This window comes from Callithrix jacchus, chromosome 4 (assembly GCF_049354715.1).
Source record: "Callithrix jacchus isolate 240 chromosome 4, calJac240_pri, whole genome shotgun sequence".
Lineage (NCBI taxonomy): Eukaryota > Metazoa > Chordata > Mammalia > Primates > Cebidae > Callithrix > Callithrix jacchus.
In genome coordinates this window covers 168,028,041-168,053,733 of record NC_133505.1, presented here as the reverse complement: position 1 = coordinate 168,053,733, position 25,693 = coordinate 168,028,041, and the positions used below count along the sequence as shown (strand labels likewise).

General features: G+C 41.5%; 1 protein-coding gene across 7 annotated transcripts in view; it reads left to right on the top strand.

Moving 5' to 3' along the window:
* PRKN (parkin RBR E3 ubiquitin protein ligase) overlaps nt 1-25,693 on the top strand; it is a 1,467,397-nt gene that overhangs the window by 1,213,633 nt on the left and 228,071 nt on the right. For all 7 annotated transcript variants that reach the window (XM_008995347.6, XM_035297759.3, XM_078370429.1 and 4 more), the window contains one exon: nt 8,447-8,508. In XM_008995347.6, coding sequence (XP_008993595.3) covers nt 8,447-8,508 — 62 coding nt within the window. The remainder of the gene's footprint in view (nt 1-8,446; nt 8,509-25,693) is intronic.

Sequence of the window (25,693 nt, the reverse complement as noted above, 5' to 3'; positions counted from 1 at the left end):
ACTTTGCATGCCCCTTGGGTGGTAACTGCCTCATCTACAAGTAAGAAATTGAATAAATGATATTTCATGGCTTCTTTCAGCTTATTCTGAAAGCTTCAAAATCCACAAAGTCTCATGCTCTCCTACTCAGATAAGCTATGCCTACTAATTAGCGGTTCTGTTGGAAGGTTTTCCTTCCCCAGACTACATTCATGCTCATAAACTCCAGTCTATACATTATTGAATTTTATTCAGTCTTTTCCAAGATTATTTTTAGATGTACTTTAAAGTTTTCATCTAGAGCTTTTATTATGAAAAGTTCCAGACATAAGTTAGTTAGATATTTAAATAGCATAATCAATGTCCATGTACACACTACCCAGCTTTGATACCTACATTAGTATAGTTCTTTTTCTGCCTCAATTTCACCATCTTTAAAACGGGGATAAAAACAGTACCTGCCTTATAGGGTTGTCGTAAGGATTAAATGGATTACAGGCAAAACACTGTGAAGAGTGTTTTGTTCCTACTAAGTGTCATAGAAGTGTTAACTTTTATTTTTAACATTTATTGTAATACACTTTAGAGACAGGTTTGAACAGCACCGCCCCTTCCACGGTCTTGTTCCTCTTTCCCCTTCCCCTGAATTATATACTTCAGTGATGTTTACTATTTGTATGGATTATTTTGTATTCTTAGTATCTTTGTATGTATCAACATTGTTTAGTAGATTCTCTAAACTTTCTGTAAATGACAGTGCACTGTGCATAAATGATTGCAACTTTTTTCCCTGCTTTATGATTTTGAGATTTATCTGTTTTGACACATTTCACTGTAGCTAACCCATATTAACTCACTTCCTAAAAACCTTTGCTTCCGTGTCATGGGCTCCATAAGAAATGAACTCCTAACTTTACATTAGCCAACCCTGCCCTTTATACTGTTGTATTTTCTCTTTTCCACACAGCAGCGCTGATGACTGTCTAAAATGTTACATCATTTACCTACTTATTAGTTTATTTTTATTGTCTCACCCCTTTAGAATGCAAGCCTCCATTTTTCTCTATTTTAATTTTTTCACGGATGTAACCCAAGTGCCCTAATAGTGCCTGGTACAAAGTGGGTACACCTTGGCTATTTGTGGAATGATTTTATCTCTTTTCCTGTTGACGGTCATTTCAGATGTGCCCTTTTGTTGTTGCTGTTATTACAAAAAAATGTTGCAGTAAATATTCTATTACATATCTCCTCGTGTAACCATGAAGTTTCTCTCCAGTGCGTGTACCTGTAAGTACATCGTGAGGTGGAAGGTGAATATCTTCAGGATTCTCTTTAACTGGCTTAGGATATCTTGGGACTCAGCAAGTATTGGCTATTGAGAAAGAATGCATGAATAATCCTTTATATACATAAATAAAACCCCATCAGCAGAGAGAAATGATTCAAATAAGCTTGGCTTTATTTATCAACATGATAATGCTTTGAACTTGATCCTATGGAGTCCTACTGCTGGCTGAATGCAATTGCTCCGTCAAGATCGCTTAGTAAATTTTCCATGGATCCTATTAATGCCTGGCTCTTAGACTAATTCAGAAATGGCTACTTCAGCAAAGCGTCCGGCAACCCTAATCAACCTGGCTTAGCGGGAGTAGTGAGGAGCGCACTGGAGCCTTCCCCGCTGCAGCGCAACCTGCAGGCCTGGCCCCCGCTCTCGGGCTTGTGCTCAGAGGTCCTTGTTCCGTCCTGCTGCATTGTCTTTGATCACATTCAATCATCATTTATTTCTGATGCCATTTCATCGTTAGTCGGTTTCCTTTTCTAAGTTGTACTTAGGGGAAAAATAGAAGGTTACTGTAGTTGTCAAGCCTACGTTAGGGATTCTAAGCTATAGCCCAGAGAGAAATTAATCCTCAAAGCGTTTCGCACCAAACAGCAGCAGTCTGCAAATTGCAGATTATTTGTGTCATGTGGCCAGTGCCAGGAGCACATCAGAGAGCTGAAATCCATTTCCATTTCTATCCCAAGCCTGGGTGCTCACGATTTTCCGTTGAACCCAAAGGATATCACAATTGCTCCTGTGATGATTTGCAAGGAAATTAAAAGAAAAAATAGTGATTGAAGACTCATGTGGTTTTAATGCTTCTCAATGGAATATATTCTCCAAATGAGTTTTCCCTACTTTACAGCACGATTGTTGAAGAAATTCAGCAAAAACTTTCTGAAAACACTGTGGCTCAGTTAATCCCTTAAAGGTTTTGTTTTGTTTTCTTTTGGGTTGCTTTTTTTTAAGTAGCTGTCAGTGACTTTATGGAAATGCTCTTCAACTGTGTGATGCATTTTCACTGGGGCTATCATTCATCCTCAATGAAATCATCAGTTAGATGATAAAATGACCTTTATCATATAGCAACAGAATGAAAGTAAATGTGGATTACAAATACTAATTGAAATAAAGTGCCCAGTTTTGAAGCTATCCTTTAAAAAAAGATTCAATCCTGTCTTCATATGCTTTTTAACAAACTGTCTTTTTCATTTTTTAATACCAAAAATCTAGTATTCATTGAACACCAGCGAGCTCAGATTTTTAGAAAACGTTTAAGAGATGAGTGAAGGGTTTAATAACTGGAGGGAAAACGCAACAGAAAAGCACAAACCTGTGAGTACAGCATCAGGATAGCCCAGAACGAGGTAAAATTCTCATTTAAATTGCTGAGGACAGTGGGATGGGCTTTAAAAGTGGAGTCCAGGACAGGAAAAGAGGGAAAAGATAATGAGAGAAGAGCAGGCTCTTGCTGAGAAAGGTAACCCAGTGTCAATATGTAAAAACACTACCCGAGGGCCTGGTGCAGTGGCTCACACCTGTAATCCCAGCACTTTGGGAGGCTGAGACAGGCCAGATTACTAGGTCAGGAGTTCAGGACCACCCTGGCCAACATGGTGAAACCCCATCTCTACTAAAGATACAAAAAATTAGCCAGTGTGGTGGCACATGCTTGTAGTCCCAGCTACTTGGGAGGCTGAGGCAGGACAATCGCTTGAACCCAGGAGGCGGAGGTTGCAGTGAGCTGAGATCGTGCTGTTGCACTCCAGCCTGAGTATCAAGAGCGAAACTCTCTCAAAAAAAAAAAAAGAAAAGAAAAGACAGAATATGGCATATACAAATATTTTGAGCGCCAATAGATGTCCGAACACTTCTGTTATGTGTCAGAGATGCTGCCAGGAATCTCTGAGATATGATAAAGAGTTCAGAGGCCGGGCGCGGTGGCTCACGCCTGTAATCCCAGCATTTTGGGAGGCCGAGGCGGGTGGATCATGAGGTCAAGAGATCGAGACCATCCTGGTCAACAAGGTGAAACCCCGTCTCTACTAAAAATACAAAAATTAGCTGGGCATGGTGGCGCGCGCCTTTAGTCCCAGCTACTCGGGAGGCTGAGGCAGGAGAATTGCCTGAACCCAGGAGGCGGAGGTTGCGGTGAGCCGAGATCGCGCCATTGCACTCCAGCCTGGGTGACAAGAGTGAAATTCCGTCTCACAAAAACACAAACAAACAGAAGAGTTCAGAATGAGGAAAGATTGAATCTCAAAAGTCGAAAAGCAGTGAGCGTTATACCAGTTTCATCCGTCAACCACCCAAAGAAAAAAATCGTGTGAGCACTTACTCACATATTACATAAGGAATACTCATTACATAAAGTAATGTGCGGTCATTAAGAGTCAATGCGGATTTACCAAAAATGCATGCAAAAGAAGCCACTTGTGAGGGAGGTGCTGCACACGGGCATGGCAGGACTGGATGTGCTAACTCCAGATCCAGAAGCAGTACTGTGGTTTTTATTCATCAGGCCCATTTTTTTCCTCCCTGCCTCCTCCACCCCCTCCGCTAACTTCTTCCTGTCTTTCTACACAAATGCATTCTGTGTGCTGTGCCCGTCTTGCTGTTCTAATTTTGTTATTTTAAAGCTTCATCTTAGCACACTGAGTTTAAAGCTGGCCATTTTCCCACTGATGTTCCTGTGATGAGCACGGTTTGCAGATCGCCTTCCGAGGTCATCTTAAATAACTTGACCCCTTCCAGCTCTTCCCGTCTAACTCTGTGCTGCCTCTAGTCCTGTTTTTGTTGTTGTTGTGGTCTGAACCCACCAAGTCTTTCAAGTGACCGTGTAGTCTTCTGTTGAAGATGTTTATGTATGAGCTCTCATCACCATCGGCCTTTTCACTTGCGTCTTAGGAGACTGCCAGAATACAAATTCTGAAGATAAACTAATTTAAAATTTTGTTTCTTATTTTACCCAGAATTAAAATAAGTCAAAGCCATTTTTCTCAAGTTTGAGTGACATAAAAGACCACTTGGAAAGAAACAAAACATTCTCTGAAACACCCAAGTTTGAATGAAATTACTTTTAGGAAAATATGTCGTAAATGCATCTAGATGTAAACTGAGATATAAATATTTTATGCTCATACAACTGAAAGGCCCAAATAAAAACATATCAATTAAGTACAATGGAAAGTACAAGACCAAAATATTCTGATGGGCTCTGTCACCTTATCATGGCAGCAATGGCAGCAGCTATCACTTTACTGACACTAAAGCCAGGCTTGAGATCTGAACAGGCCCCTGATAGGCTGGTCCAGATACGTTCCATCTCAGTGTGGCTAGGACCTTGAGCTGCAGGCTGCTTCCCTTCCCCCACCATTTCTCCCACAAGTCAACCCCTGGGACACTTGGCCCCAGACCATAGAGACCATGGGACGGGGACGTCACTGGCGGGGGAAACCTGCGTTGCATTCGGTCCACTCTTTTCTCATACATTTCAGCAAACTAAACTATTAGGACTTGCTCCCAAAGAAATCAAAAGCACAGGAGCTGACACGAGGCTGAATTTCTTTTCTTTCTTTTTTTTTTTGAGACTGAGTATTGCACTGTCACCCAGACTGGAGTGCAATGCTGCAACCTCAGCTCACTGCAACTCCGCCTCCTGAGTTCACACAATTCTCCTGCCTCAGCCTCCCAAATAACTGGGATTACAGGTGCACACCACCACGGCTGGCTAATTTTTTTGTATTTTTAGTAGAGACGGGGTTTCACTGTGTTGACCAGACTGGTCTCAAACTCCTGACCTTGTGATCCACCGGCCTTGGACTTCCAAAGTGCTGGGATTACAGGCGGGAGCCAACACGCCTGGCTGATGCTGAATTTCATAGCAGTTTTTGGCTAAATTGAAGCCAATCAAATGACCCAGAATATACTTTTACTATTGTTTAGATAATCATCAGAGTAGCAGCCCCAAAATGAACAGCTTCTCAGAAAGAATCTTCAGCCTGCAAGCCTCAGGGGCCTCTAGTTGGAGAAGCACTCAGCTCAAGCATCTGTGTCTCACTTGAAGGATCTAGCTTTCCTTCTCTACAGTACCAGACGAGCCTGTGGTGACTAATGTATTATGTTTTCTACTAAAATATTCACCTCGAAATTTCTATTTATTTTCTTGGTGATATCATCTGTTTACACTTGTATTTAAATTTTGTTCACATTTTTATAATCTTTTGTGCTACTCAGTAAACATTTATGAAGCACTTTCTCAAAGTGTGAAATACAGGATTTCTACAGGATCAATAGAGAAAGAGACAGGAGGACATTTACTAGGGGAACGGCTCACACAATTATAGAGGCCAAGCAGTCCCGCAGTCTCTGCAAGCTGGAGAACCAGAAAGCCTTTCGTCTAATTCAGTCGGAGTATGAAGGCCTGAGAACTAGGGGCGGCGGTTTTGGGGGTCTTGTAAGTCTTTGAATCAAAAGACCTGAGAACAGGAAATCTGCTGCCTGAGACTCCATAAGAGAAAGATGATTTGCTGCTCTCTGCCCCCTTGTTCTGTGCAGGTTGTCAGGCTCACAGTGCCCTCAGTGGATGGGATGGTGCCTGCCAACATTGCTGAGAGTGGATCTTCTTGTTCCATTGAGTTAAAAGGATTGGTCCATTGATTTAGTGTTTCAGTCTCTCCCAGAAACACTCACGCACAAATACCCAGTAATAACATGTTATCAGCCATCTGGGCACCCCTTAGCCCAATCAAGTAGACACACAAATTCATCATCATACCCAGTAAAATTCCTCTCTAAAGTATTGTGCGCAAGTATTCATTTAGCCTGTGTTGAAGAACCTCCAGTTATTGGCTTATAAGGCAATTTGCTCCATTTTTTTGTTGGTTTAAGTCCTACTCTGTAAAACAATGCACAAATCAATCTTTATTGCAATGAGCACGTTCATCTGTGTGAATACAGGTTTTCTCATTCTTCAGCCCGCCCTCCCCCAGATAAACACTCTCGGGGCTTCTGACCACTCTCACATCACAATGCTGAGGAATATGAGAAATGGCTCCATCATTTAGTTCATATGTTCTGCATGCAATCCAGTTTCTTTAATAGGAAGTTCAACAGATAATGTAATCCATAGGTCTTATCTCAACGAAACAGGTTTTTATATCAATTTTGTTTCCAGAGAGAATAATATAACTGAACCTGTCAGAGTGGCTCACTCCTGTAATCCCAGCACTTTGGGAGGCTGAAATGGGAGGGTCACTTGAGCCCAGGAGTTTGAGACAAGCCTGGACAGCATAGTGAGAACCATCTCTACAAAATATTAGGGGAAAAAACAACTTAGCCAGGCATGGTGGTGCACACACCTGTAGTCCCAGCTACTCAGGAAGCTGGAGCAGGAGGGTACCTCCAGCCAGGAGGTCAAGGCTGCAATGAGCCATGGTTACACACTGCACCCCAGCCTGGAGTAAGACCCTGACTCAAAACAATAATAGCATAAAGGACTACAACCTAATATCGTGGAATAGTTCTATTGAAAAGACAGGGATGCAACACATTTTACCTAATATTAAGCATTTACTGGTCTGAATTTTATGTATCTATACATTCGGCCCTCACACAATGTGAAGCTTAGGAACACCGACAACCCTGAAGTCAAAAAAACTATGTGGAACTTTGACTTCCCCAGAAGTTAACGCCTAATAGCCCACTGTCGACCAGAGGCCCTACCTATAGCATAAATAGTCTGTGAACATGTTTTATAGATTATATAAAACACTATATTTCTTAAAGTGAATAGAGAAAAGAAAATGTTATTAAGAAAATCATAAGGAAGAGAAAATGTATTAACTATCCATTGAGTGAAAGTGGATCATCATAAAGGTTTTCACCTTCATTATCTTAACAGCGAGTGGCTGAGGAGGAGGAGGAGGGAGGAGGAGACCTGCTGTCTCAGGGGTAGCAGAGGCAGAAGAAAAATCTGTGTATATGTGGGCCCACAAAAGTTCACAACCATGTTGTTCAAGGGTCAACTGTATTTTATTTGATGTGGAATATATATTATATATGTTATTTTATTATAAATATATATATTTAGGCCAATACTTAATTATATAATTATATAAAATTGTATATTTATATATAATTTATATATATAAGGCCAATATTTATATTAATTTTATATTTATATAAAATTATATAATTTTTATGAGGTATATATGTATAAAATATATAATATTTAATGTATAGATATGAATTATCATTATCTAATTAAATGATATTAAGCATGTACTGGCCAAAATTTTATATATCTATATGTTGGCATAAATTTTACATATCTATACATTAAATATAATTATATTTTATACATATTATATATTTTAATTATATGTTCCCATATATACACACACACATACACACACACACACACACACACATATAATTTACCTGTTTACTTACTTTATTTTACAACTGAAGAAGGAAAATGTGAAGCCTAAAGAGGCTTGGATTGATTGGTGGCACAAGAAAGTGCTGGGCAGCAGGACTGCTGGGGCCTTCTCTCTTGGTCCTTCTGTCAGATGCCCTTTCCACACTCAAACGCAGGATCTTACAGGTCTTCACAAAGGCTCTTGGCAAAACCAGGCAAGGTACTAACCCCCAGCTGAGCCCTTGGAAGAGCGAATGTCCAGCTGCCCTGCCTTTGTTCCTACCTCTCGATGAGCAGGCCCCTGGCCTTGAGGGTGAGCAAGCAGGACATAATGAATAAGTCAGAGCCTGCGGTCACCAACTCCCCCACTCTGGCCCCATGGAATCCTGGCTTTATATGAGGAACCAGTGACATTCTGGACATGTTTCTAAGAACCAGAGTGGCGTGATATCCTAAGGCCAGATCATAATCAGAAGGGAGAAAAGGCCCGGCCAGAGTCACGTGCAACTGTTTTCTAAAGAGGTGTGGTTGGAGGCCAGGCAGCGGCCATAGCTCTTTTGAGGGTTTGGCCTTTTTAGTAGTTGGTTAGATGTGTGTTTTTCAGGTACACATCTTCGTCCTCCCAAAAGGCAGCATTGGCCATGGACAGTCAAAACTGTATGTAAGAATGTATAACCACACAGAGTGAAAATGACGTTTTTGTGATTCATTCTTTTTTCCAACAGCTGGCTGTCCCAACTCCTTGATTAAAGAGCTCCATCACTTCCGGATTCTGGGAGAAGAGCAGGTGAGTTAGCATCTCAAAGGCTGCGTCAGACTGTCATGAAAGATAGACGCTAATGAGACAGTTTGAGGTCCCCAGGGAGGCCAGGGATGTCTCCTGACCCTGGGCGCCCTGAAATGGGGAAGAAAACCATGCTGGAGGTACGTGCGAGGACACTTTTCTCTTCTATCCATCAGAACTAGCAGGTTATTAATTACCACATCTGCTATCTGCCAGTGCATTTCATCTCAACACTCAGGCAGGAAGCAGGCACTGTATCATGGCAGATGAGCAAACATGTAAATGCAGAGCTGAATTTTGCCTGAGGGATCAATGGTCACAGACATTCCTGAGTCGCTGTCTGTGGGGGGATGTGTGAGCTCTTTTCACCAGGTTGTTCTGTGGGTATGTTATCTGTATTTCACGGCAGCCTCTTTGTACACAGATGTGAGTGTGTGACATCTATACTAAGGGTGGCCCTTTAAAGTGGATTATTCAAGTGCTGTGTTGTGCTCAGTGAGGCATGTCGTAATTTAAATAGATGTGCTAAGTAAATAATTCAGGGTGCTAAGTATTATATATATGTCCACATATATATAGTCTTGACTGCTTAAAAATACATTTCTTGATCCCTGTGTGGAACTACAAACTCTGTATTACTATGTTAAATCCAGGTGTCAAGTTATCCTTAAAGAGTTAGCAAAAGGTTGGTTGACCCAACTTCCAGCGTTACTTATTTTTACTCCTAAAGATCGTCTCTGCCAGCTTTGACCAGGAAACCTGCAAATGGACATGCGGCAGCTCACTGCCGTCAATGAGTTTTTGGTTTGTGTGTTTTGTTTGGTGTCTGCATGTGGCAAAATGCAACTGCCCATTACCAATATGAGAATAAAGGCAAAAGGATTCGTTAAGAGAGGAGAAGAAACTGGAATCACTTCCACATCTTTGAGTTAGCAAATTACAGTACACCTCTTTCATTTTTTCATATTGCAAGTTTCCAGAATAGCAGGTATACATGTGTATTCAAATATAAGCAAAATCAGTTATCCCGCACTGCGGGTAAAAATTGATAACTGACTCTCTGAAGCACAGCTACTTATGAAGACACCTGGACCTCACAGCCATTTTCCAGTGAAAGCCTAAAGACTTTGTAAAGCAACAGTCACTGGTTGCTACCCTGACATTTCTGTTCAGATAATGGAGCCTTCTCTTCTAACTTGTACGAATATTGGCAGATTGTTTCCACATTTGTTTTAGAGTCAGTGGGTAATTCGTATGGAAAAAAGCCAATAGTAATCATCTCCTCAGACATGTTTTATAAAAGTTAGATCACTTTGCCTTCTCCTAGAAATTTAAGTGAGTCATAATCAAAATTAGTATTACTAGGATTGGTTATGGTAATATAATGTATCACGGCAATATTGATCTCTGTTTCCTAAAACACTGATACACACACACACACACACACACACACACACTTCTTTCCCTCAGCTGATACTTACTGAGCACCTACTATGTGCTTTGTACCATCCTAGGTTATAGGGATAGAGGAGTGAAAAAGAAGTCTCCATATTCTACTTAGAGAAAACCATATTATACACTGAACATATTTAGTGTATTTTATGTTAGATGGTTATCATTGCTATGGAGAAAAGGACATGAAAGGACAGTGGCCAGGTGTGGTGGTTCATGCCTGTAATCCTAGCACTTTGGGAGGCCAAGGTGGGAAGATCACTTGAGGCTGGAAGTTCAAGACCAGCCTGGCCAACATGGAGAAACCCCATCTCTACTAAAAATACAAAATATTAACCGGGCATGGTGGTGAATGCCTGTAATCCCAGCTACTCTGGAGGCTGACGCAGGAGAATCCAGAACCCAAGAGGTGGAGGTTGCAGTGAGCCAAGATCGCGCCATTGCACTCCAGTCTGGGTTACAGAGCAAGACTCTGTCACAGATACACACAAAAGAAGGACAACGAATGCTGGAGGAAGCGGTGAAATTTTATATAAGATGGTCAGGGAGAGTCTCACTGAGCAGGTGACAGGTGAATAAAGACTGAAAGTTATCCAGGAAAGCCTCATGGTGACATCTGGGAAAGGAGATTTCCAGAGAGTGCAGGAAGAAAGGACAGAGGCTCTGATGTGACGGCGTGCCTGGCTTTACCATTCACCACACTCCAGAAGCCAGTGTGACCGTGGGAGGGAAGGAGGACTGGGCAAAACAAAGAGGAGCCAGGCTGCATAAGATAGGGCTGCAGTAAAGTGGGAGCAAGCCAGGCGTGGTGGCTCACACCTGCAATCCCAGCCCTGGTCCTTGGATGTAGGCGTGGCCTTAGACAAGAGAGAGGCCGGTTCCACCTGGTAGCAGTGCGGGCAGCGTTTTGATGGTAAACCTTCCTGACTGTCTCTGCTGGTTGTTTCTCTTTTCTTGGTGAAACAGAGTTAGGTCATTAGCTGAGAATAAAGATGGGGGAAGAGTTTTACAGGGAAAAGAGATGTATTAGTCTGGTCTCAAATTGCTATAAGGAAATACCTGAGACTGGGTTACAGAGGAAAGAGTTTAATTGACTCACAGTTCCGCATGACTGGGAAGGCCTCAGGAAACTTACAATCACGGCGGAAGGTGAAGGGAAGCAAGGCACCTACTTCACAAGGCAGCAGGAGGGAGAAGTGCAAGTAGGGGAAATGCCAGCCACTTATAAAACCATCAGATCGCGTGAGAACTCACTCACTATCATGAGAACAGCATGGGGGAACCACCGCCATGATCCAATCACCACTCTTGGTCCTGCCCTTGACACATGGGGATTCTAATTCAAAATGAGATTTTGGGTGGGGACACAGCCAAACCCAAAATTATCAGGAGAGGATAATGAAACTCATTTAGGAGGGTGCGGAGGGAATAAACTTGGAATATGGATGAATTTGGAGTGAGGTCACTCTGTGGGTGTTTTTCTGGCACACTCATCTCTGTAGGCACAGACACAGAAAAGGTCTGGCATTGATGTTTTGCTGTTGAAATGGAACAAAAACAAGAGGAAGGCTAAGAAGCTGAGGGTGAATCTAATCCTACACTGTTACAATAGCAGTATAAGCTGAGGGTGACTCTAATCCTACACTGTTACAATAGCAGTGTAAGCTGAGGGTGAATCTAATCCTACACTGATACAATAGCAGTGTAAGCTGAGGGTGAATCTAATCCTACACTGTTACAATAGCAGTGTAAGCTGAGGGTGAATCTAATCCTACACTGTTACAATAGCAGTGTAAGCTGAGGGTGAATCTAATCCTACACTGTTACAATAGCAGTGTAAGCTGAGGGTGAATCTAATTCTACACTGTTACAATAGCAGTGTAAGCTGAGGGTGAATCTAATCCTACACTGTTACAATAGCAGTGTAAGCTGAGGGTGAATCTAATCCTACACTGTTACAATAACAGTGTAAGCTGAGGGTGAATCTAATCCTACACTGTTACAATAGCAGTATAAGCTGAGGGTGAATCTAATCCTACACTGTTACAATAGCATTATAAGCTGAGGGTGACTCTAATCCTACACTGTTACAATAGCAGTATAAGCTGAGGGTGAATCTAATCCTACACTGTTACAATAGCATTATAAGCTGAGGGTGACTCTAATCCTACACTGTTACAATAGCAGTATAAGCTGAGGGTGAATCTAATCCTACACTGTTACAATAACAGTATAAGCTGAGGGTGAATCTAAGGGAGTGGTTATGACTGACCATGAAATTTCAGCTGGGCAAGCAGAGACGTCAGATGAGAGAGGACAGGGAAAGTTGGTTACAGACGCCAGCAGCTCAAAGAATTTTTAGGATTTGGGTACTAGAAGGATTGAACTGGACAAACAGGCTTTGGCCGAAGAATGAAAGACTTTGCTTTGAGCTTGTGGAGGAGCTGCATGGTTAGCATCAAGGAGATGGTAGGAGTCCCAGGGAGACTGAGTGTCTGATTTCAGATGGAGGACAGGTGACCAGAGAAGCTGAGGTTATGGATTTGGGAAATCTGGGAGTTGAGAGTACCACCCATGTGCACGCTGAGACCCTCCAGAATTGCAAACTGAAGATTTGAGGAATGGGAGAGGGAGAGGGAGAGGAGGGAGCGGGGGGGTGGGGGGAGAGGAGGAGTGGGGAGGGGGAGGAGAGGAGGAGCAGGGAGGGGGAGAGCGAGAGCGAGAGGGAGAGGTGGATGTCAGTAGCTGACTACAGGAGAAATAGTGTATGGTGTAGCCTGATGGGTTAAAATGGAAAGTTGGAGGGCTTTGGGAGAAAGGGAAAACATTTACTTAGATCACTGTAGAGCAATGCTTAGTGGTACTAGGGGTGCAGTCACAAAAGCATTTGAGGGTGCTGTGGGTGAAGCAGTGTCTTTGGGAAAAGCCTGCTTCGGTTAGGGAAGAATGTAAGGAAAACATTGAGGCAGCAGAATGCGATGACATGGCGGTGACTGCTGACTGCCCATGAGTTCCCCAGGCATGGGGAGGGTGTCTCGGGCTTGAGGCAGCTGGAATATATGGTAGGAAAAAGGATGCCCGGAGCCAGATGTGGAGGATGTGGAGCTCGAGGCTCAGCCCGGAGAGACAGGAATCTCCTGGAGAGGCACAGGAGCCAGGCATTCTTTGGTGACTAATATGAACAGGGCATAACTGTCAGGGACATTTATATCCTGTTGATTCATGACAAGACCTACTGGCCTCTAGGCAGATGGTGACATGAGGCTCCTGAGAGGAAGCAGAGAGCTCCCATCACCAGCACTCCTGCCAGCGGTGGGGACAGCTGCTCCAGGAGCTGCTGAAACTCTCAGGAGCTCACTGGTTGCTTGAGGCAACTGATATCACTTGGAAATAAAATGTTTATATTAACGTATATTACAAGCATCCTTGGACAAATCATTTTGGTCTGAGTTTTTTGTAGATAAACTACAAAGTCCAGCCATCTCTTAGAATATTTTTAAACAAATAGGAAGTTAAAAGTTACAAATATTAAGTGCTGTGCTAAAATTTCTCTGATTTTAAATACTGTTTACATTCCAGCTATACATGCTGGCAACAAAATAGTACAGTAAGTGTAATACCCACTTAGAAAGTGAATTGATAAAACCCACAAAGATTCTGGTTAATTACTGAACTCATTACAAGATGGCAGAGACCCACACCTTCCCTGTAATTTATTGATATGTGATTCCTTTCTGTTTTCATTTGTCTTTAGTAGGTGCCTTGATTTTTTAGATTTGGATTAAAAAATAGACACTACAAACTATTGCCTTCCCAAAATAAAAATAAACTCCTTAAAATAATACATTTATATTAGCTTTTTGGCCCCTTCTCTGATTTGTGTTTGCAATTCATATTCATAAAGTACCTTTCAATTCTTTTTCCCCCAGTCCAAATTCTTTGGCAAAGACATTATTGCATTGTAGGAAAGTAAAGTCACTCTGAGGTTCTAAATGAGCCCTACAGAAATGAGGGGTGGTGTGGGGAGTCCATAAGGTCTCCAGGGCTTTTGAACCAATTGCATTTCAGAAGTACCTTCATTTATACCAGCTTCCTCCACCTTAGGTTTAGTCACCAAAATTTTATGGAAATATCCTTCATTCATTCAACAAAACGGTATTGAATATCTTCTTGTACTATTATTGTGCTAGTGTTTGGATAAAATAGTAAACGAGGAAGTCACAGTTACTGATCATAAATAGATGCTAGGATGGAAACAAATAGGGATGTTCACCTACTTGAGATGAGGGGTGGTGGAGGAGTCCTGAGACCAAATATTGAGGGGACACCAGCTATTGAAGGACCTAGCATTACGGGAGTTGGCAGAAGAGCATCCCAAGCAGAGGAGAGCACATGTCCAGTGCCCCCCAAGGAGGTGAAGAGTTGCTTTATTCAAGACACTAAATTAAACCAAGGTGGCTGGAAAATACTGAACAGGAGGGCCAGTGCCAAAAGATGAAGGCCATCTGGACCATGGACGCCAGGGTCAAGCGTATGGGTTTTGTTCTGAGTTCAGTGGGAAAGCCTGGAAGATTTAAGCCAGTGGCCATCATTATCCCAGTTACATTTTGAGTATGTCCATCTTGTTGCCATATGGAGAGGCTGTGGATGAAGACAGTTGGTGGAGGAGACAGAAGGCAGTGAATATTGAGAGGTAGAATTCAAGGACTTGGTGACTGGCTGGCTGTGGGTCAGGGAGAGGAAGGAGTTTTAAAGTTCTGTCTGACTGAGATGAGTAAAATGGGGAAGGTGAGACCAGAGGCATGGGATGTGAGCTTCAGTTCTGAACATGCTTGCTATGCCAGAAGCATGGAGAAGGAGATAAGTCAGGACTCGGATGTGTGAGTGGGAGCTTGGAAGACAGTAAGACCCAAGGTCCAAGATAGAGAGATGACTTTGGAATTACTGGCAGGTAGAGGATATTTTAAATCCATAAAGATTCTCAGAGGTCAAGAAAGGAGAGACCATGACTGATGAGCCTTAAGGAGCACCAACGCTCGGAAATCAGGTAAAAGAGCAGCAACCTGCAAAGGAGACCAAGAAGGAAACTTAAGGAAAGCAGAAGAAAATTCAGAGCTGTGTAGTGTTGAGGAAGCCAAGAAGGCGGACCTTCCAGAGGAAGAATGGTGGTTTGTGTTCAATGCTACTGAGCAGTTGCAGAGGATGAGGCCAGGGAGCATCCTTCACCTGTGGCGCCACGGCAAAGATCAAGAATGACCATAATGAGCAGTGTTGGGGGATACTTAAAGACAGGAGCCAGAGTTTTATGGGATGAAGAATGAACAGAAGGGAAGGATAATTCCTTCTAGTGGATTTTCTATCAAAGGAAAGAGAAATGTGGCAACCACAAAACAGTTCTTTAAGGATTGAGGGGCCAGAATTTGTATAACGCTCAGAGGTAGGATTCCACAGAGATGAATTTCTTGGTGATTTGAGAGGGAAATCAGAGAACTGAGGAAGGGAAGTACTTTGGAAGGCAAGAAGGGCCGAGGTCCAGCATAGATGGAGAAATCGGCCCCTGACAGGAGGAAGGGCACTTTTTGTGTTGTGAGAGGGGCTGGAGCAGGTGGGCGCAGGTGCGGGAGTGTTTGCATTTGCAGGGATGTGAAGAGGAGAGCTGGAGTATGATGGCTCCAGGAAGGCAGATGCCATTTTCCACTGCTGTGTCTTCCTGATCTGTTCAGCACATCAGGACATCAGCCATGGTTCCTCTCTTCTCAGTGAAATATATAGTATGTTGTCCAGTGAATGGCTGGAGAGAGGAGGGTCCTACCTACATTGGTCTTAGGAACCAAAAAATCGGTGCAACTCCAAATAAAAGTAATAAATTCATTCTCTTCTATAACCACTTCACTTATTATCTTAATTCCACTAATTATTGTAACTATTACTAACACTTATAAAGATATTTCTTACCCACACTATATAAAAGCTTCCATCTCCTATGCTTTTGTAACTATCTCATTTCATCCTTATTTCAACCTCTTTTCTGGTGGGTTGCGGGGAAGAGAGACGAGAAAACATGTCACTAGAGAAACATTATACAATCTTGAAGAAGGTGTAAATGCGCATTTGATTTTGTGGTCGGTTAAGAGCAAGCTGTCATGCCATTGTGTTCAGCTGCAGGGTGCACACCTGGGGAAGTTGGAGGTGACATTTTCCAGGCCTGGGATTTTGCCATCAGATAAAGAGGACCACGGAGATTTGTGTTTTCCGGGCATTGCGTCTGGTGGTGGATGATGGAAGCTGTCAGACCAGGAAGGAGGGTGGGCTTGGAGAGGCCCATGGCTGGAGAGGAAATGTGGGGCCAATTAATTAGAAGTCTTAATGAAGTTTAAGAATTTAAGCAATGCTCACACTTTAGCAAGAGATATGGAAAGAAAAGAGATGATCACTGGAATTGGGATTTCACAGGTGGTACAGTTTCTCAGGATGGCAGGGCCTGGGGATGGACCATGAGAAGAGCAGGATGTGAAAAAGGTCAGCGGGATGAGAAGATAACACAAAGAACAGGTTGACGGGGGCTTATTCACACAGGAGTGCAAGTCCCCAGAGAGATGACAAGAATTGGAGCAGAAGTGAGAACAGCCTGAAGCTACAGTCTCCCAAGAATGAGGGCCTGCATTCAGAAGGTCAGAGGACAGTGGTGAGGAGGTGAGGGTGAAGCATGGGTCTCAGAGGAGTGGTGGGGTTTTCAAGGGAGAGGAAGACCAAGCATTTAGGGGCATCATTAAGGAGCCAAGAGACAACCAGCTTCACCTCTGGCCTTGAAGGATGTGAACATGAAATGAAAAGCAGCCTTCACTTAAAAAGGCTGCAGGCAGATGAATCTGTTTCGGTTAAGTCAGTGTGGACAGGGAAGCCTTTCAAAAGCCTGATTATACAGGGGAGTTAGTTTATCATGGAACAGGAATTCCAGGGGACTCAGGAAAAGGGCTTAGGAGAGAAGGGATACCTGGAAATTGGCTGATATTAGGAAACGTATGGACCCATTTGGGACTGGGAGTTCGGATGATCAGAATGACGGGCAGCTTGAGCCTCTGATGCGATGATGCAGGGCCTGAGGGGTGCATTGCGATGATCTTCAGAGGGATGTAGGTGGACATCCAGAGCACCTGGCTGTTCATACCTGTGCTCAGGTGTGCCTTGGCATTGAGGCAGCTTCTTGGCCTTCACCCCAAAAGGCCTCCTCAGTGTTAGAGGCTTGTCCATTTCAGATATTTATAAATATAAAACCATCTAATACAGTCCAGAAGATGATTTTTGAAAATATTTTTGATCATCCAAGTTCTAATTAGGTCATCAAATGCTCAGTGGAGCTAACCCATTTAACTGCTCCTACCCCCATAGCCTTACACAAAACTTCCAGACAAATGACATGTCACCCTTCCCTCAGAATCACCTAGAAACTATCACAGTCACTTAGGGACTGGATGAAGAGCTTCTAGAGAATGAGCAGAAGGAAGAGAGGTGAAAATACTGAATTTGAGAAAAGAAAAAGGCCAGGAAGGAGGATGGTGGCAGTGACCTGTGCCACAGCACTTTTCCAGGAAGTCAAGGCAAAGCTCATTTATCTGAAGGACAAGGCTCTTGTATTTTTGGACTAACAGTGCTATCTAAAGCTTTTTCTCTGGGACGAGAGCAAAGAGTGAAATAATTTACAGCCACAGACAGCCCTGCTGTCTGCAGTGCACTCCATCAGGAGGGGGTCCTGTTCCCACAGTCTGCAGGACTCTCTGAAGTCACATCAGCTGCAGGAACCCTGGTGAGGAAAACAGCCTTTGTAATCCTCCCCTTCCAGTGGGTGCGGCTCTGTGTCACACATGGAGAGGAAACAAGGAAGCCAATTGGTTTTGATCTCTTTTCCAGAAGATTCCACAACCAGTAGGAATTGAGATGCTTTTTGGCATTGGGTCACCTGAAATACCTGGGGAAAAAAAAACTTCATAAATTGTACTCCTGTATATAGTCTGTTGCTTGTTTTGTTGTTTTGTTTATTGGATTTTTTTTTAGGTGTCATTTGATGTTACCTTTTTTGCATTTGATTTCAGCCACTTACAGTTTTTTCTATGCAATTAACAAAATCCAGCCCTTTCTTGAGCCAATTCGCTTCATCAGTAGCTGACAGCTGTCCAGGGATGAAGAATACATTATTAGCAACAGAATAGAGAATAAAAACAGCAGTGTCATGGGGCCACCACGTAGACTGTGACAGACGCTCTCAGGCTAACCACCTACAAATGAAAAACGAAAAAGAAGATGAAGATTACTGACAATCTGAGGAGTGCTCCTTTTTTGGAAAAAAAAAAAAAAACTCTAATGCATTTAGAAAATAGGACATTTTCCACATAGCAAGGAGAAATGGCTAAATCATAAGCTGATGTTCCTCTATATAGTTATTTTAGGTTTTTTAATCCAAAGAGGAAGTTCTATAATAAACTATTTTTCATTAGTTTCTAAAAGATGACAGAGGAATAGTGAGCTGATTTTGGGGGGTTTTTTTTGAGACAGAGTCTCACTCTGTTGCCCAGGCTAGAGTACAGTGGTGTGAGTGCAGCTGAAGTTCACTGAAGCCTTGAACTTCTAGGCTCAGATGATCCTCTTACCTCAGACCCCTGAGTAGCTGGGACTACAGGTTCATGCCATCGTGTCCAGGTCTTTTTTTTTTTTAATTTTTTTGTAGAAATAAGGTCTTGCTATGTTGCCTAGGCTGGCCTCAAACTCCTGGTCTCAAATGATTCTCCCACCTCAGCCTCCCAAAGTGCTGGGATTACAGGCGTGAGCCACTGCGCCAAACTGAATTTTTTTAATAAAAGGGAATAAGAGAAAGAGGTAGCTGGGCACTGTGGAAAGTGTGGTCTTGAGAGTCTCAGCCTGAGTTTTAATGCTGCACTGTGCGTTTTCTGCCTGCGTGGATGTCAGCAAAGGATTGCACTTCTTTGTGGCTCTGAGGCCTCATCCATCACTTCAGAGAGTGAACAGAGAATCAACTGAGCAGCAAAGCGTCGGTGCTGTGGTTTGGTACACAGCAGTAGCTCAGTGAATAGAAGCCTCATCGGGATCCCTCTGCTCTAGGAGGGATTGAGGGAAAAGCCCATGGAGGGAGTCCCCCAGGTGATTTTGGCTGAGATGTAACAAAAGCTAGAATTTATGGAGTGGTGTGGGGAAGCAAAGGAGGCCCAAGAGCTGTACCTGAGTGCCCCCAAAAGGATACTCTGGGAAACACCATAACAGTACAAAATCAACCTCCTTAGCTGGGAGGACCTGAAAGGGGACCACATAGTTCCTGGATGGCTAGCAAGCATTGACTCATTCTGACAGAACATTTGCCACTTTTTTCATCCTTGAGTTTTATCTAGGATTCCTGTACTTCACATTTCTTGCAGTTTTTAAAATTATATTTTTTCTTTTTCTTTGAAAGCCTGAAAATTAAGCATCAGAGTGAAGCAGCCTGTCCTCTCCTACAGGGGAGAGGCCTTTTGGATGGTCTTTCAGTGGTAGGGGATGTTCAGGCTTGATTCCTCCCTAGCCACACTTCTCAGGTGACCACCCCTGTTCCTTTAATGTACTTAACATGCAGTCAACAGCCAGCAAGAAAGGGGAAGTTCACCGGCCCTTCTGGGGCTTGAACTTGCAACCGTTCCTTCGTTATAGAATACTATTCTACCCAAATCCAGGTCTCCTAACTGCCTACAGACAACAAAATACATAATCTGTTTCATTATACTCTCCCATGGCCCATTATTGAGATTCTTAAAATGACAGTTTATTGAAACTTCTATGTTATGCTTTAAAATGAATACATTTTGTTCTTAAGAGAATCCATGAGCATACACATAAAGACTGCATAATGTCCTCCCCAAAGAAATAAAATAGAAAGTATAGCAGTGACTCAAGATTCTACCTATGTAACACATACTAATGAAATGTATTTTTTGCTATAATCTGATGAAATACAGGAGAAAAACACTGTTTTCCTTAGGTGCAGGTAGTATTCTTTGTGAATGTTAACATTTATTTTTAAATATTTATGCAAATATTGTACCATCAATTCAATATTCTTTTAGTTATCTGTCTCTACATTATCCCCTTTGTGAAAGCATATCTAGAAATTTGCAAACTATTTTTAATAATAGCTTAAAACCATCAGTATATTTTGACATGTAAATATTAGCCTATCCACACACACAGATACTCACTGTGCATTCCATAGACAAAACGTGCATGAGTGATTTTTAGATAACTTCTACTTTTGAGCTCAGTTGAGGGTGGACTCTATATAAACCCAGTTCACATTATAAATTAATCACATTCCTCCAAGTTGGTTCTGTTTATAAAATGCTATTCAATATTGATAAGTAAAAAAGCCCTTGAAACTAATGTAAGAATATCAAGGGAACCATGCTTGTTCCCTTCCACCAATTGGGATGGATTTATTAGTTAGTTACTTTACCATTATCAGAGAGATTTTATACCGAGATAAATAAGTATTCTGTATTACTTAGTGCCAGCTTGTCACAACTCTCCATCAATGCACTTTCAACTTTGTGCCAGTAAGTAGTTTAAAGGATCTATGGAAACTATGGCTCATATCCTGAAGGTAACTAAGTAGGGATCTTTGCTAATGATATGTAATTACATGGCTAAGTTATTTCCTTAGTATATTAAGCTTGCTACAAATACTAGCATATTCTTTGTGCTAGGTCAGTGGTTTTTTAATAAATGTCAGATTTTAATTTTGAAAAGTGATACTTTCAGTAGGCATATTTCAGGTATTGTGTGTACTTTTTAGTCATCAGACATTCCCAGGCACATATGTTAAAAAATTTGTCTTCCTTTAAAAAAGGAATTACATGCTCAAATGCTCTTGAGTTTATCATAAACAGAATAAATACAATAATATAATTCTTAATAAATTCCCTAGCTAATGAATAGGTAGAGGGACACAATTTTGAATATTCCATCAATATTTGAGACCACTATGAATGCAGTCAGCAGAATTTCTAAATTGTCATTGGACACTGTCCATAGATTAACTTCTTCCTAGATAAAAGCTATTCTCATAGTAATAAAATTACCTAACAAAATTAAATAGACCTGATCTGTTGTCAAATGAAAAAATAGAAAATTACTTAAGAGCAACGTATTTAAAATAATTATGTAGGTAAAACAATTTTGAATCACTGCCATTTTCCATGGCTATTATTATTTTCCATTGCTATTGATTATCTTCTTAGAATTCTTTAGTTCATTGTCACTTAATGGAGTTAGAGCTCATTACTTTTTTTCTATAATTATTAGTGGCTTCAAACTATTGACAAGATATGGCAAACTCAGGGTATGTGGCTGCACAAAAGGACAGAAGAATGAGTGACAAAGTTACAATACGGTCTAGAGCGCTCGGAGCACGTTAGGTCTCCTGACCCACCAGATTTTCCAGCCGAAGGCTCCTCTCAGGACAAAGCCCCACACTGAGGAGAAACTCGCTCAGAATAGAAAAGAAAGAAAGGAAAGAAAAAGTCCAGTTAAAAATGGGGTGACAGAGTTGTGAGGTTGCAGAAAGGAAGCTCTCATATTTTTTAACACTGCCCAAAACACCAGAAGACAAAAGTCTACGGCTTTTCTGAATCCTACCTCTTTGTGACGTTACAGGAGAACTAATTTCCTGTGAAACTGAGCAACAGCAAAGGAACAAGGTAAAACTCTAGCAGAAAAGAAGCAAAGTTAAGTCCCATACAAAGTTATTAAAATGATAAAGTGAACGAAGAACAGAATAGCATCATTATGGACAATGGGAGAATACCCCAAATCAGAGGAAAACAAAATAACCTTTTCAAGATGAACCAAAGTATTAAGAAATTACACAAATGCATACAATAGATATTGTCTTAAAAGAAATAGAAAGTGAAAAATGAAGAAAATTCTAAAAAGCGCAAAGAAAAATTAAAAAGGGATTTGAGATAAGCTGTGGAATTAGAAGTGAGGTAAAGAAGATCCAATATATGTATACTAGAAATGACATTTTATAAAAAAAATCAAAGCAAGAGAACAAGTGAATCCTAAAAACTAAATCCAGTACAACTTTGCTGACACAGTATGCTGGTGAAAATTGATCCAAAAATGACCAGCACCAAGATATTATCCTAATAAAATTCCTGGATTCTAAAGAAATGAAAAAAAAAAAAAAAAAAACTTTGGGGCATCTAGGCAAAAGAGGGCAATTAATTTGCAAAGAAAAAAACATTATTTTTAGGCTCATTCATAATACTTCATACCAGAAGAACATGAAGTAAGAGATTAAGATACTCAAGGGGGAAATATGTATAAGTATTTATATATACACATATATATAATACACATGCACACAACACACATGCAATCCCTGTATGTATATCAGGATTATATATTTTTATATATTATTTTATATTTACATTATTATATTCTATTTATAATATATAAATATATTTATAAATAAACATATATATACATACACATACACACAATCCCTTTGTAAATAATATATTAGGATTATATTTTCCTTATATGTATAAGGAGCTATAATTCCATATATTCCTTCTATGTATAATATAAAGATTTTTTTATTCAGCCAAAATTATTATCAGGAATAAAAACCCTAAATAAACTGTTAAGTTGGAAGAACATAGTAAATATTTTTCCCAGGAACTCTTCCTGAGGCATTTACTAGAGAACAAGATTCAAGCAATCAGAATTACTAGGGATACATCAACCATCAACATAAGGACCGATATGTGTGTGTGCGTGTGTGTTTGCGTGTGTGTGCATGTGTGTAGAAGTAAGATAACATGAAGGTTAAGAGAAAGAGAGCATAGTTTGAAATGGTCACATGTGTTAACAGTGTAGATACAGTATAATTATTTTACAGATTTTGCGGGAGAATAAGACCATATGAAAACATATTTGAAGTTTTTAGAAATCATAGGCATGGCAATGGTATTGTTATTCTGAAACTGTGTAATGTGAGAAAAAGCAAATGAGCAGTTATGGAATATTGTAATTCTGTCATCTTCTGTGTTCTTGAGAAGCAGTGTGGAAGAAAGGAGAAACAGACATAAAATACAAAATGTTAAGTAAAATCCTTGGAGTTCTGAGATACCTATCCTTCAAAGTAAGGACTGAGACGACTTGGAATCAGGGACTAAGTGAGAACCACTGAACATGCCTGGAACCCAAAACACTATCAAGTAGTATTACAGAGAGAGAGATGGAAGGAGGAGGAGGGAGGGAGAAAGAAAGGAGGAAGGAGAAGGAAAAAGGAGGAGAAGAGGAAAAGGGGTAGGGAGAGAGAGAAGAAGGAAGGAAAGAAGCTGAATTGGATGAAGCCTATAGACCAATTATCAATTTATAGGAAATAAAGTATCAAGGTGCATTATAAACTGGAACATTGGATAACAACTGGGTCTTGAAACTTTTGCTACTTTTAAAAGTAGGCAATTCCAGGTGTGAGGCAGGAAATGTATAAGATGAACTTGAGTAATTTTCCACAGCAGATAGCGAGGAAGCTATTGAGTGCTGTCAGGTTCATCTTATGGAACGTCAGCTTGTAAGGATTCCCATTGGCCAGAGTTGAGACAGTTGTGCTTCAAGAAGGAAATCACTGCATTGGATTAAAACACACTTCACACATTATATGTGTAAGTTTATGAGTTTATAAATATTCATTGTAAAAGAAAAATATTTGATCCTGCCTTTTCTAGTCAAACAATACCACTGGGTAACCAAAAAATATAAGTATTCTAGCTAATAAATTAAGGAATGTTTGAATTAAAATGTCATTTTTCAATCTTAATAAATCTAGTTACTGAATATCAAGGACTGCTAAGCATTTCAGAAAGAGAGACAGATATATGATCTTCCTGATGGAAGTACAAAGCACCATCTATGAAGTAGTATCACAGAGAGAGACGGGAAGAAGAAAAAGGAGGAGGAGGAGAAAGAAGAGGACAGAGCGATAGACGGAGGGAGAAAAAAGGAAGAAGGAAAGAGGGAAGGAGGAAGAAAAAAATGAAAAGAGAGAAAGGGGTAGGGATCGAAGAAAGAAGGAAGGAAAGAAGCTGAACTGGATGAAGCCTATAGACCATTATCCATTTATAGGAAATAAAGTATCGAGGTGCATTATGAACGGCAACACTGGATATAATCAGCAAGATGAAGACTGGGAAACTTTATAGGTCACATGTCCTGCTTTCTTCTACAAATAAATTGCAAGGAAAAAAAGACAGTGGAGGCTGATGGACTGAACAATACGCCTTTAAAACAGACAAAATGAACTATAGTGTTTAGAAATGAACCCTGAGTGATAAGAAAAAACAAGAAAGTGATTACAACCTGGAAGGCTGAGGCGGGTGGTTCACGAGGTCAGGAGATCGAGACCATCCTGGACAACATGGTGAAACCCCGTCTCTACTAAAAGTACATAAATTAGCAGGGTAGGGTAGCATGTGCCTATAGTCCCAGCTACTTGGGAGACTGAGGCAGAAGAATAACTTGAACCCAGGAGGTGGAGGTTGCAGTGAGCCAAGATCATGCCATTGCACTCCAGCCTGTTGACAGAGCAAGACGCACTCTCTCAAAAAAAAAAAAAAAGAAAGGTGTCTTTTAGGAAGGGGTTGAAGGTGTTTTGATGAGAATAGATACATAGACGGCTTCAGGGGACCCTGGTAAAGTTCTGTGTCTTGGCCTGGGTACTGTTTAAAAAGTTGGTCACTTTATAATGTCTTAAGCTCTACATTTGTGAGCCTTTCTAATGCTATGGGATATTTACACTAAAAAGGATTTTTTGTTTTTTGTTTTAATGTGGAAAGATTTGGACAGGTCAAGACAAAAAGGTAGGTTGAGCAGTACAGTGGTACAGAGCTGAGGTAGAGGGGCTTGGCGGATCACTGTGAGATCATTCACAGTCATATGCAGGAGGTGAACAGAGCTGAGGCGGAGGGGCTTGGCGGATCACCATGAGATCATTCAGTCATATGCAGGAGGTGAACAGAGCTGAGGCGGAGGGGCTTGGCGGATCACCGTGAGATCATTCAGTCACATGCAGAAGGTGAACAGAGCTGAGGCGGAGGGGCTTGGCGGATCACCGTGAGATCATTCAGTCACATGCAGGAGGTGAACAGAGCTGAGGCGGAGGGGCTTGGCGGATCACTGTGAGATCGTTCACAGTCATATGCAGGAGGTGAACAGAGCTGAGGCGGAGGGGCTTGGCGGATCACTGTGAGATCGTTCAGTCATATGCAGGAGGTGATTGAGAGACGTCCTGCTTCGTTTTATGAGTCCAGCAAAACTCCGACCAAGCTCAAATCCAGCATCCTTTCTACTTTGATTTGCAGCTCAGTGTTAGTACAGAGAATCAGAAGACTCTGCTCACGAGTTTACCTTTAAATTCATCATCTCTGACCTCAGGAGGGCCTGGGTGCCGCCTAGCAATGATGCCGACTCTCTCTGTCCTCCTTCCTTCATCACTCACACCTTTTCTCTTCCTCAAATCTCAATCCCCCTCTGCCTGTCTGCACCTGGGCCAAAGCAGTCTGCCAAGCCTCCTTTTCCTAAGAATGGTTGCCTTCCCTCTGAGGGCCAGCCCCTCCACACATCCTTTAGATCCCCCTCCAACCTGCTCAAGGACAGAGCTCTTTCTCTGGCCTAAGCTGTACATTTGTGC